Source organism: Macaca thibetana, chromosome 2, assembly GCF_024542745.1.
Source record: "Macaca thibetana thibetana isolate TM-01 chromosome 2, ASM2454274v1, whole genome shotgun sequence".
NCBI classification, from domain to species: domain Eukaryota; kingdom Metazoa; phylum Chordata; class Mammalia; order Primates; family Cercopithecidae; genus Macaca; species Macaca thibetana.
This window is the reverse complement of record NC_065579.1, coordinates 37,168,651-37,181,070: the sequence shown is the minus strand read 5'-3', so window position 1 is coordinate 37,181,070 and position 12,420 is coordinate 37,168,651. Positions and strand designations below refer to the sequence as shown.

The 12,420-nt window shown below is 37.3% G+C and overlaps 2 protein-coding genes across 16 annotated transcripts in view; one reads left to right on the top strand and one right to left on the bottom strand.

Annotated features, from left to right (window-relative positions):
• ANAPC13 (anaphase promoting complex subunit 13) overlaps positions 1 to 12,420 on the top strand; it is a 1,014,760-nt gene that overhangs the window by 932,801 nt on the left and 69,539 nt on the right. The window lies entirely within an intron of this gene.
• The window catches only part of CEP63 (centrosomal protein 63), a 123,964-nt gene that overhangs the window by 50,822 nt on the left and 60,722 nt on the right, over positions 1 to 12,420 (bottom strand). For 7 of the 13 annotated variants that reach the window (XM_050779604.1, XM_050779603.1, XM_050779602.1 and 4 more), the window contains exons 8-14: positions 12,182 to 12,321; positions 10,992 to 11,129; positions 9,261 to 9,375; positions 8,180 to 8,377; positions 6,156 to 6,242; positions 2,157 to 2,362; positions 1,076 to 1,355 (exon numbers count right to left, since the gene is read on the bottom strand). In XM_050779604.1, coding sequence (XP_050635561.1) covers positions 1,076 to 1,355; positions 2,157 to 2,362; positions 6,156 to 6,242; positions 8,180 to 8,377; positions 9,261 to 9,375; positions 10,992 to 11,129; positions 12,182 to 12,321 — 1,164 coding nt within the window. Of the gene's footprint in view, positions 1 to 1,075; positions 1,356 to 2,156; positions 2,363 to 6,155; positions 6,243 to 8,179; positions 8,378 to 9,260; positions 9,376 to 10,991; positions 11,130 to 12,181; positions 12,322 to 12,420 lie in introns of those variants that run through there. The other 6 variants (XM_050779613.1, XM_050779614.1, XM_050779609.1 and 3 more) reach the window with 3 other exon arrangements.

The window sequence follows — 12,420 nt, the reverse complement described above, 5'->3', positions numbered from 1 at the left end:
GCGCTGTCCCATCCATCTCCACCCTCTGGTGGAGATGCCTACTTCAACCTTGGCTTAGATTGTGCAAGTCGGCACTCAAATTTTTGGCCACTCTGTATATGTCCACGAATGACTGTGGAAGTGCTGCGCATACTGATTTGGGAGTTATAAAGCTGAGGGAGTAGACAAATTCACAAATACAGAATCTGTGAATAATGAGGATCAACTGTATTACCCCAGTGGAGTCTGAGGGAACATCCCATAACCAAACACATTGATATTTCTGAAGCAAAACACATGGATATTCACACTAAGTGGAACAGAGAAAGTCTATACAAATTAACACATCAGTTCAGGCCAGGGAAAGTTTTGGTGCCAAAATAATTTTGCTGCTAAACTTAGGAAGAAAGTGAAGTGAGGACTTATTTTGAAAAATAAAAGAAAACCTTTCCACGGATTTGGTGGCACATTAATAAGTCAAAAATACTGCACTTTCATGGCTATACAGCTGCAGCTGGTGATAGGAAATGAAGGGCCCATGGCAAGTGCTTTGGTGCAGAAGGCAAAAAGATGGTGCAGGCTGCACAGCAATGGAAGGAGCAAGGGACCGGCATGGTGTCCAAGGCACATTCTGCTCTGAGGGCCACCATCTGTGACACCCAAGCCATGCTCTGCACACATCAGAGGCACACACTTCCTCCACCTCTGAACTCCCTTTCTCCTTTCCAGCAGCTTCTCTTTTCTTCCTTCACTGCCTGTGCCTCAGGACTATGTTGGCATCCAGAGACATTTCTTGAACTAACCATTCCAGAAGAAAATTGAGCATCTCTTAAAAGGGCAGGAAGGGAATTTCCAATAAGTGTTAAAGACAAATGAATAACTATAACACATTTCAGAACATTTTGAAAAGTAGTCTTGGCTGAAAGTCTCTTCACAAGCAAAAACTGTATGACAGGGATATACCTGAGAATAATGAAGAGTACTTATGATAAAAGAACCAGTAAGGAAAAAAAAAATCACCCTCTTCACCCTTAAAATAAAAAATAAAATCAAACTAAAAAACTAATAAATTAATAAGATCAGAAAGTTTCCATACCGAAGACATAAACTCTTCTTGGTCATTCATACTCTCAGACACAGTGTCAGAAAAATTGGCTTCATTTGTATCTAGCGCTGAAGGCAAAGAGTGACTTTTACACAGAGAGTAGGAAGTCAAAGACCTGGTGGAGCTGCAAGGGCTGATTTGAGGACTCAGGGGGCTTAGCACCCTAGACATGGGGTCTATACTATCCGACGCTTGTCCTCTTGGAGAATGAAGACCTGTTTTGTAGTGCTCAGTCTTTATTCCATCATGTCTGTGCTGGCCATGGGTTGGCCTGGATGGTAGATTAGAAAACAAAACAAATAAAAAATTGTAGCAACTTTTCTTTCTCCAACAGAAATGTAGGAAATTTGCTTAAGCCAACAGCCTAATTAATAAGGCTAGAATTTACAAAATGAGCAATCTATTGAGATCAGGTGTTCTTTCATTCATTCAGGTCCCAAATATCCAATCCCCACTACCAGGTCCCTGCCCTCACACACTTATGGTATAGCAAGAAAGACAAACAAGCTGCCAGGTAATCTAGTGTGGTTAGTGCTGGGACAGGAGAAGTGCTGTGCACCTAAGAAGGCACCTAACCTCACTAGAGGGTTGGGCTGGTGTAGGAGTAGAGGTGAGTGTGTCAGTGAAGGCTTTGGGTAAGAAAACATGTAAGCCATATAGTATGAGCTGAAGCCATGTGGCTTTTCACTGAATGCTTATTTCTTATGGTAACAGCCTATAACAAACTGACTAAAAACACAAAGGAAGCTGTTTATAAAAAGCCATATTCTACTTCTTATGGGCAAATGGGGTTGAAGAGGTGGAAGGCAGCATGAAAAGTCTCAGGTAATACACATGTTGTTTACACTGACACCCAGAGTGTATAAAACAAAAGCTTTAATGAAAACGCTATACACCTCCCCCACCCATTTTTTAACATGATCATTGCTTTACTTGTGTACACTATACTTCAGAATTAAACATGGAGTCCTTTGATGAAGATTTAATTTCTGTAAGTCAGAAATTATTCTCAAAGAAATGAGAATTATATTGTACCAATACACATTTTAAATAAACTTTTAAGAAATTTTACTTGAACTCTGTATTCTTGAACTCAGTTGTTCTTCTGTGTGTTGGTTTAAAGATCCTGTCATTTTGTTTTTTGCACATCTGAGTGGAAATCTCCAGCTGAGATTTGGTATTCATCAAATCTTTCTGTAGTTGTTGATTTTCAGACACTAATTTATTTAATGCCTCAATATAATTCTCCTGGAGATCTGCTAGTGAACTCTCTTTTGCCTAATAAAAAAGAACACTAGAGTCACTTAATCTGTACAAGAATACTTGTGATCTGTGATACTGCTGGTTGGAAATTTCAGTATTTTTTAGTTGTAAGTAGTTAATCTATGGCTTTAATTTAGAAAAAGTGAAGATTTGTTTTTAGGCCTCTAAGACTAACAGAGATAAAGAATTCTTCAAGTAAATGCTGGTGAAACGCTAGAACCACAATGGGCTTCCTTGTGTGGCAAGGAATTCCAAGGAGGTGGAGGAAGGATGGAACCAGGATGGAGGAAAGTTGTAAGAGGGAATCAGAAACAGGGAAAAAGAAGGAAAATAGCGGCCATGTTTCTTCTGCAAGAAGGTGAAGGTTGAATAGCCCCAGAATACCAGTGGAAGAAAACAGAGACCTAGTTCAAGGAAAGAAATTTGAACAAAAAGTTCTAAGAAAAAAATCTGGCTGGCAGGGACTTTAAAATAAATACTCTCTAATATTAAACACTTTTCTACAACTTTGATATCTACTCATATATAAATTTGGACATGATAAGGCAGGATTCAAGTACATAGTGGGAATTACTATTGCGATCTGGTATCATATATTTGATTGCTTTTCAATTCGAGGTGTTTCCTGGTAAGACACTACTTGAAAAAATGGTAGTCTGGGTGATTTTTTTTCTGATGACAAAATGTTTTAATTAGTATTATGCAAAGTTATGGTAATCTTTGGAGTTTAATACCATGGTTAGCTTGGTCTTTTCTGCAAAAAAAAAAAAAAAAAAAAAATTCTGAAAGTAAGCTCGTCAAGAGTGGTCTAACAAACATAATTTTCCTAACAAAAACATAAACTTTAAAATATATCTGTGAACTATCTGTGTACAAGTAGTGACTAAGAGCTACAAAATCTTTCAACAAGTTGTAAATGCCAGATAAAATACCAGAGAAGAACATCTGCAGGACATATGAGTTAAAATGAAACTATTATCAGTTTTTAAAACATGGTAAATAATGTATTTTATCAGAGCTGTTGCTTTCATTACTAAGATAATTAGGTAACTTATTAAAATAGACATTTAACCCAAACATTCATTTGTACAAGTAACTTCAGCTTTCTACATGGTAAAATGCAAAAGGGCACTTTCTAATAATTATTCTTCATAATATGTACAACATATTCACACTGTATGTAATTTCAAAACTAGAGAAAGCTTAAACTGCTGATACGGTTTTCACCAGTTTGATGTCTGATGTCATTAAACATACTTATTAAAAAATGATGATGCTTACCTTTGTTCAGGTATGTTTTAAAAATTTCTCTAAGTTATTATTTTATAAACAATTACTATAGATAAATGAATATGAAAGGTAATATGAAAACTGAGTAGCAAGCACACATCTAGCTGTGTAAAGAAAGAACAGTATTACCACTATTATTGACAGCTGGAAGTTTCAGGAGAAATTAAGCTGAACAGCATCTCTGGTCATGGTCTGGCTAAAGTTCCCCAAGAGTTCTCAATTCTTAAATATGAACAGATAATCACTGCATAAGAGTCTCTCAATCAAGTACTGCTGAAACCTAAGCCTTTACAGAATTCTGTGGTGTAAATCAGTTTAGTTCTTAGAGTTCTCCACTACTAGCTTAATATTGGCTTTATTAGGGGATAAGAAGTTCCCTCCCTCCCTTCCTTCCTTCCCATCTTCCCCCTTATAAAATGTTTAGCTATTGTCTCCTCTCCTATTATTCCCAACCTTGTGGATTTGTGCTTTAAAAATAAATCCTTTCATGATAGTTTTAGAGGGATTTGAGGATACAGCAAGATCAGATGAGTGTTTTCACCTGCCACCTTCCATGACAGCGTAATATTCATAAAATCACAAATTAACCACTGAAATAAATATTTAGTTTACTTCAAAATTTTGGACATTGCAAACAATACTGCAATGACCATTTTATGCACATTTGCTCCTAGAGAATGGTTTCTAAGGGAATGTAAAAAGATTAACACCATTCTGAAAACAATTCAGCAATGACTATCAAAATCAGAAACACACATGACCCAGGAATTTAGAGGCTATACGTATTTACGCATTTGAGGGATATTGCTAAGCTGTCCTCTAGAAAGGCCATATCAATTCACTTTCTCATTGACAGTGCAATCAATCAGTTTCCTTACATCTTTCTAACATTGGCTATATATTAGTTTTTAAAGGTTATTATCAAACCAATTAGTAAAAGAATGTCTATTTATTTTGCTTTATTAGAGAGGTTGAACAATTTTCTTTGTTTACTAGATATTTATATTAATTCTATGAGGTATCTATTTACATCCTTTGCCTATTTTTCTACTGGATTATCTTTTCCTTATTATCTTTGTAGGGAATTTTTATGTATTAATAATTTACATTAACCTTTTGTCTGATTATAAATTGTTTTCTCCCTATTAGCCTTTTTTAATAGGGCCTTTTACCTTCCAGAAACTTCACATTTTTATGTTGTAAAATCCTCTATGACTTCATGATGTTTACAGAATCTTACCCTTCTGAAAGATTACAAAAATAGTGCCCCGTTTTTCCAGTTGAAATAAGGTACTCTACAATAGTCTTTTGCACATTCTTCCACCCCAGTATCCACAATCCTGGATTGTGAAATTAGAACTTTTCAGAGCAAACAGGGAGCACCTTGGAATTATATATCTTTTTGGAGGAATACTCTCTGGAAATCCAGGAAAAAAGCATTTATACAATTTTCAGACATTTGACCTACACCAAGAAAAGATGGGTCAGAATAGATGAGTCATTTCACAAATTATAGGAACTTTGTAACAAAACAGTTAAAAGAGCATCTATACTGTAACTCACTGTTGGCTAATCATGTTCTCTCTGGTTTCACAGAAGCTTGTATGCATTTCTTACCCTTGCTACTAGATTACTCTAGTCTCCTAAAGGCTAGAGTAATTTGAGTGATTGCAGCTGATCCAAAATCTCTCTTAAAGGCAAGAATGCTATCTTATTTATCCTGTGTTCATTATAGCACCTACTAAAAGTCCTTGAATATAAAAGATTCTAAAATATTTTACTATGTGAATATCTTGCAGAAAAAAAATTAAAGCTAAATTATTTTAAAGACAATATACTTTCTAAAAAGATAACATAAACATAATAATCATTAACGATAATAATAAAAATACCACCATCTAGCATGTATTGCATACTTACTAAGTGCCAGGTACTATGCTAAGTCCTTAATATACATTCTTCCAACTAAGAACACAGACTGTAGGTATATTTTATCACATACATAATATAAAAAAAAACCTTCATGGCCGGGCATGGTGGCTCACGCCTGTAATCCCAGCACTTTGGGAGGCTGAGGCGGGCAGATCACCTGAGGTCGGGAGTTCGAGACCAGCCTGACCAATATGGAGAAACTCCATCTCTACTGAAAATACAAAATCAGTCGGGTGTAGTGGCGCTTGCCTGTAATCCCAGTTACTCAGGAGGCTAAGGCAGGAGCATCGCTTGAACCCGGGAGGTGGAGGTTGAGCCAAGATCACGCCATTGCACTCCAGCCTGGGTAACAAGAGCAAAACCCCATCTCAAACAAACAAACAAACAAACAAACAAAAACCCTTCCTGCTGCTGGAGTGGAGAGTCATATTTTGCTCACTTCCAGCATTTTGCCTTCATTTCCTTGAGAAAATTTCTGCAAAAGGATCTAAGTTGATCTTAACTCTCTGTTTATAATGTTAATATTTACAAAGTAATTTTTTTTAAGGCATGGATAGTAGAAAAACTTAAGTTTCTATTTATGTACCTCATGTAAACCCAATTCGAATTTCATCACCATTTCAGAAAGATGACGATTTTCTAATTTGAGTGACTCCAGCTGATCCAAAATCTCCTGAAAAGGGGAAAGCAGAAAAAAATAAATATAACATGTAAATCAAATGCATCTTACAAAATTTTCCACATGGAATTTTCATTAGGCTAAGTCATATTCTTCATTTATATATAAACATATATAAATATACATATATATATGGACTTTCTAAAAAGATTTATAAGGTGTTATTAAGCTGAATGAACATGAATGGGATGAAGATATCATTCTAATAGGATAAATCAGGTGATAAAGCAGCAAAGTTTCAATTCACTGGTAAATCCCTTAAATCCCTACCCATTCTCCTGTGTTGGACTCCTCCAACTTGGCTTCTACCTGCAACGTCACATGGAATTGTACTTTATTCACAAAATAATAACTTATTTTCAGTTCTCATTCCCCTTAGCTTTTGTGCTTAACCATTCCCATTTGAAAATATTCCTTCTGGCCGGGCGCGGTGGCTCACCCAGCACTTTGGGAGGCCGAGATGGGCGGATCACAAGGTCAGGAGATCGAGACCATCCTGGCTAACACGGTGAAACCCCGTCTCTACTAAAAATACAAAAAAAAAAATTAGCCGGGAGTGGTGGCAGGCGCCTGTAGTACCAGCTACTCGGGAGGCTGAGGCAGGAGAATGGCGTGAACCCAGGAGGCGGAGCTCGCAGTGAGCCGAGATCGCGCCACTGCACTCCAGCCTGGGCAACAGAGTGAGACTCCGTCTCAAAAAAAAAAAAAAAAAAAAGAAAATATTCCTTCTTTCCTTGGCTTGGCAAAAACTATCTGATTTTCCTCCTCACTGCTCCCTTTTTTTAAGCTTCATTCCAACATCTTTTACACGCTAAATGAGAAGTATCCTAAGTTTGGTTTCAGTCACTTCTCTTTTTATGCTATGCTTTCTCACTATAATCATTAAGTCTCTCAGGGGGTTTCAAATGTCACCATGAAGAAAGGACAGCCACAGCTAAATACCTAATCCTGATTTTAATCTTTAACTCCAGGCCTTCTGTGGAAATGACTATTATCCACACAAAATTCCAGCCTTTATTCCAAACAAATGTGTTAAACCAAAGTCCTCTCCACCAGTTTCCCCAGTCTGTGTACTTTTCACACAAATTCATTATCCTTCGCCAAACTAGATCCCTGTCTTTTCTCTATTTATTAAAGAGCATCACTTTCCATCAGTTGCCTAAGCTTAAATCCTGTGGAACACCATTTCTTAACTCTGCCTACCTCACCCTCCCTGCCAATCAAATATAATGCCCAGTCATTTTTACCAGCCCAGTATCTCCAGAATTCATCCATTTATCTCTCCCTCCCTTACCCACTGCTCAGGCCACCATCTTACCACTGTAACAGCATCTGGGTGCTCTGTCTCCCTGCTTATTCTCCATTTAAAGACCACTGAATTTTACTCCTGCTTGTGGCCATTCCCTACTGACCTCAAGGTCACAGTATAACTCCTTTATGTGGCTAACAGAGCCTTTCAGCAGCCAGTCTCTGCTTTCCAGTCTCATACCTTCCACTCATCCCACGTGTACTCTAGTTTCAACCACAGCAAGCGTGTTTCAACCACAGCAAGCGTGTTCTACTATCTCTTAGAGACCTCTGTATTTTCCTGTGCCTGAAATACTTTTCCTTCCCCTCACCCAGCTCGCTCCTAACTTAGCTTTGCTATCACACCTTCTGGAAGGCCTTTGCAGCGAGTGGTCTAGATTCAGGCTGCTTGTGATCTCTAGTGACTCTCATCATACACCACTGATATAGTCACTTTACTTGTCTGTGTCTACTCTCACCTCTGCACCACCCTCACTAAACTCTCTGTTAACCAGCATACCCTCAGCTCAAAGCAGGTATCTAATAAAAATTCACTGAATTAAATATTATGAAAATTATGTCTTTAATCAATTCCATCTTTAAAACAAATTTCAAATTTAAAAAAGTTTTTGTTCAGGCTTCACCTTATGCTCTACTGCTTTTTCTTCTGCCTTTTGCATCTCTGCTTTGAGTCGCTTTTCCATGTCTGAGGAAGAACCTTTGGTGGAAGCAATAGAGATATCTCGCTGATGTAACTCCTGAGTTAGATGGGAGATTTCCATCTTCATTCCTTCTAGTGCAGAACTGTAACTTTGTTCACCCTGTAAAATCTGTTCTTTCAACTATAAAGAAAGCAGAAAAGAAAGCACCAAAAGAGAAAGCATTTAGATAGAATAATATGTTACCAGCTAATAAAATAAAAGCTTACCTTATCTCAAGACATTAAATTTCTCCTGAATTAAATCTGCAGAAAAATTAGCAATTTACCAAGTTGCATATCTGTACTGAAGGTCAGGTGGTTATACCTACAATCATTTATTATACCTCAAAACAGGGAGAGATGGGTTATTCAAGTGCTGAGAACCACAATCAAGGTCCATGCACACTATTTAGAGGACAGTACTTGTGACCTTCATTCTTTTTTTTAGTTGTGAATCTAAAAGTTTTGCTCATATGGTATCTTGGTCCACAGGATAACAAACAGAAAGAACAAGAGGAAGAAACAAGCGAGAAGTAATCTTCAAGAAGTAACAAAAAATACAAAACAACAAATAGGACAGTTAGGACCCACTCATATAGACACAAACAGCTCTGCATACCTCAATAGCTGACAAGGATACCAACCACATCACAGCACAGGAGACAATCCATAAATACTATGTTTAGGCAATAAGAAAATATTAAATGACAGTTCATATTTTTTTGCAAACACTTAGTGTATGTCTTTTAGAAAACTTTTCATTAAAACATGTTTAAAATAAAGTTTTTAAGTTCAAAGGGAACAGCCTTCAATTATCTTAAAAATATTTATTGGGCATCGGGGGGATGCCAGAGAAAGAAGGCACTTTCCCTATGCACATTCCACGTACTCTTCCACTCCTAAATATCAAGTGGCCCCTTGAACTACATTTTTCTCTCATTAAAAATAACCCCTATAATCTCCAAACCCACAGCTCAGTCCATAAACACATACAATTTTGCAATCCTAGGTATGCATATTTTTACCTTCTTAATCTCTGCTCTGTATTCATTGTTATGTGCTTCCATCCTCTTTAATTCTTCGTATTTTTCCATTAGTTCTTGACTCAGCTGTTTACATGTTGCACTCACAGATTCCAAACTGTATGACAAAAATAAGATCCCATATTTAAAACAAAACCAAAATCCCGAAGCCTATAAATTGGACTATATAATTTACATTCTTGATGTCCAAAAAATATTCAGCCAATATCTTAAACATCACATCACTCATTTAAATATTACTAAAAAGCCAATCAATAAAAAAACTGTGATAAAAATGTAAATTGTTGTCCCAATGTCAAAAATAATAAACTTAATTTTAGTCAAATGGAAGAGTACACATATACTTCAATGATAACAAAGATTATCTCAAGTACTCCAAGTATTCCAAAAGGAATAAAGCAGAAAATATGTGTGTGTATGTATGTTTGTGCATTTAACATGTAGATAAAAGAAAATACTTACTGGTTTCCAAAACCAGAAATAAATGTAAAAACAAAAAATGTATTACTTAAAGATAACTTAAAAAGTGTAAAATGATATTTCTCTTGTTGTTTGCCTAAAGGTTAACAGTTCATGTTAAAAGTAATTTTATCTTTTACATACAGAAAATGCCAGTGTACAAATGATAATGAGTCATGTGTTTAAAACAAAATATCACACTCTTCCCAATCCAAAAGTTGAGAGGTATGAAAAACCAAAAAAAAAATTATAAGTACGACAATGACAAGAGTTTAGGTAGGTATGGTATAGCATTAGTCAGGATTCAATTAACACCCAAGGAAGTAACACCACCACAGCAGAACAAAAAGGAGGATCACCGTGTGTCAACTGTTACCCCTTCCTACCCTGCTTCCAAGGTGGCAGGGAGGACAACCTAAGTGAAGGGCTGCTAAACAGGTGAAAGGTAAAGAAGTAGAGTCAGTATAGACAATTCTTTTGAAGAATTTGGTCTTAAAGAGAAGTACAGAAATGTGGAAGTAACTTGACGGAGATATAGGATTAAGGGATGGTTTTTCCCCCAGATGGGTGACGTTATAGCATATTTTATACCAGTGGATATAATTCAGCGGAGAGAAAGAACTTGATGATGTAGAAAAGAAAGGATATAACTACAGAAAAAGGACACAAGTGGAGTAGTTGGTCTTAGAAGTGCAGAAAGGCACAGGTGTGGGAAGACTGGTAGTTTTGATGACAGAAAGATTAAGAAGTTCTCCTTTAATTGCTGCTGTCTTCTCAATGAAATAAGAACTTAGGGCAGGGCGTGGTGGCTCACACCTGTAATCTCAGCACTTTGGGACGCTGAGGCGGGTAGATCACCTGAGGTCAGGAGTTCAAGACCAGCCTGGCCAACATGGTGAAACCCTGTCTCTACAAAAATACAAAAATTAGCCAGGCGTGGTGGCGCACGCCTGTAATCTCAGCTACTTGGAAGGCTGGGGAGGAAGAATCGCTTGAACCGGGAGGCAGAGGTTGCAGTGAGCCGAGATCGTGCCATTGCACTCCAGCCTGGGTGAAAGAGTGGGACTCCATCTCAAAAAAAAAAAAAAAGAAAAAGAAAAAAAAAAGAAACAAGAACTCAGGCAGTTTGTGGATGCTAGAAAAAAATCTTATTTTTTTCACTATGACTACTATATTCATTTACTTTATCAATATGATGATCAAAAATTCATTTTAACAACTTGAAATTTTTGAAATGTGTGTATAATTATGTACCTGCCTTCAAGACGAGTCACCTCTGCCTGCAGAAGTTCCTCACTAGTATGGGTAAAATTCAACTGCGAGAGCACACTGTCTAAGTCCCCCTGCCCTTGAGAGGTGTACTTCTTTTCTGCCAGAGATTCTTCCCGTAGCCTATGGAAAGACATATGATGACTGTTAAGGCCTTTATCTCTGCAAACACAAACAATGCACATCTAGTTTGTGTTTCCCAACCATTTTTGATAAACTCTTTGGAACTCTTCAGTTTGTCTCCTGCTTTATAAAAAGAATATTGGGAGAGGAAAGACAGTCAAGAGATGCTAAAAGTTATAAAAGCAGCAATTTACTCCCTTCTTAACTGGGATTTGGCCTATTTTTCAAGGGAAAAAGACAAAATGACAAAATCACTTCAGTGACACTTGAAACCTTGTACCAAAAAAACTGAAAAGTTACAGGAGAATTCTGGCAAAAATAAAAATGTACACCAGACTTACATCAAGCAAGAGGGTTAGCCCAATGGCTGGCTGCTATTATTGATAAGCAGCTACTAATCACCACCTACTCCACCAAGAAAGTGAGGCCTCCAGGAGACGTGAATGACAATTCCCTGCATGTTTGGATTTTCCCAAAGCATGCAAACTGACCTTGGCTTCTAACTTTCTAAACATGAGAGTCTCTGTTAGGGACCCAAACTGGTGGCAGAAGAAAATTAACCACACAAAATTTTATAACACTTTAAAAACCTAACTCAGAAGTTAAAGCCAATTAAGAAAATCCACAATACGATCAAACATAAAATTATGAATATGCAATATTAAAACCAGTGCTTGGGCGGGCGTGGCAGCTCACACCTGTAATCCCAACACTTTGGGAGGCCGAGGTGGGCAGATCACCTGAGGTCAGGAGTTCAAGACCAGCCTAGCCAACATGATGAATGGCCATCTCTAAAAATACAAAATACTAGCCAGGTATGGTGGCGTGCACCTGTAGTCCCAACTACTCGGGAGGCTGAGGCTGAAGAATCGCTTGAACCTGAGAGGTGGAGGTTGCAGTGAGCTGAGATTGTACCACTGCACTCCAGTCTGGGCAACAGAAGGAGACTATCTGAAAACAAAATAAAAATAAAATAAAAATAAAAATAAGCCTAGTGCTTAATGCCTAGCCATTAAGTGGCTAAGATGAATAATATTTAAGATTAAATTGACCTTATAGCTTCTACAGCATGTTGAGTGTCAGTTGCCTTTACTTTTTCTTGTAACTTCTCCTTTTGCATTCTTCCCTCATGGATGAGATTTTCTTGAGACTGAAGAGCTGCCCTTAATTCTCTCTTTTCTTCCTGCAGAGCCTGCGAAAAAGTCAAATATGATTGTAATTTTCCTTCAATTCTTTTTTCTTCCTGCAGAACCTGCAAAATACCCAGAAATTTCTAAGCCAGCTATTATTA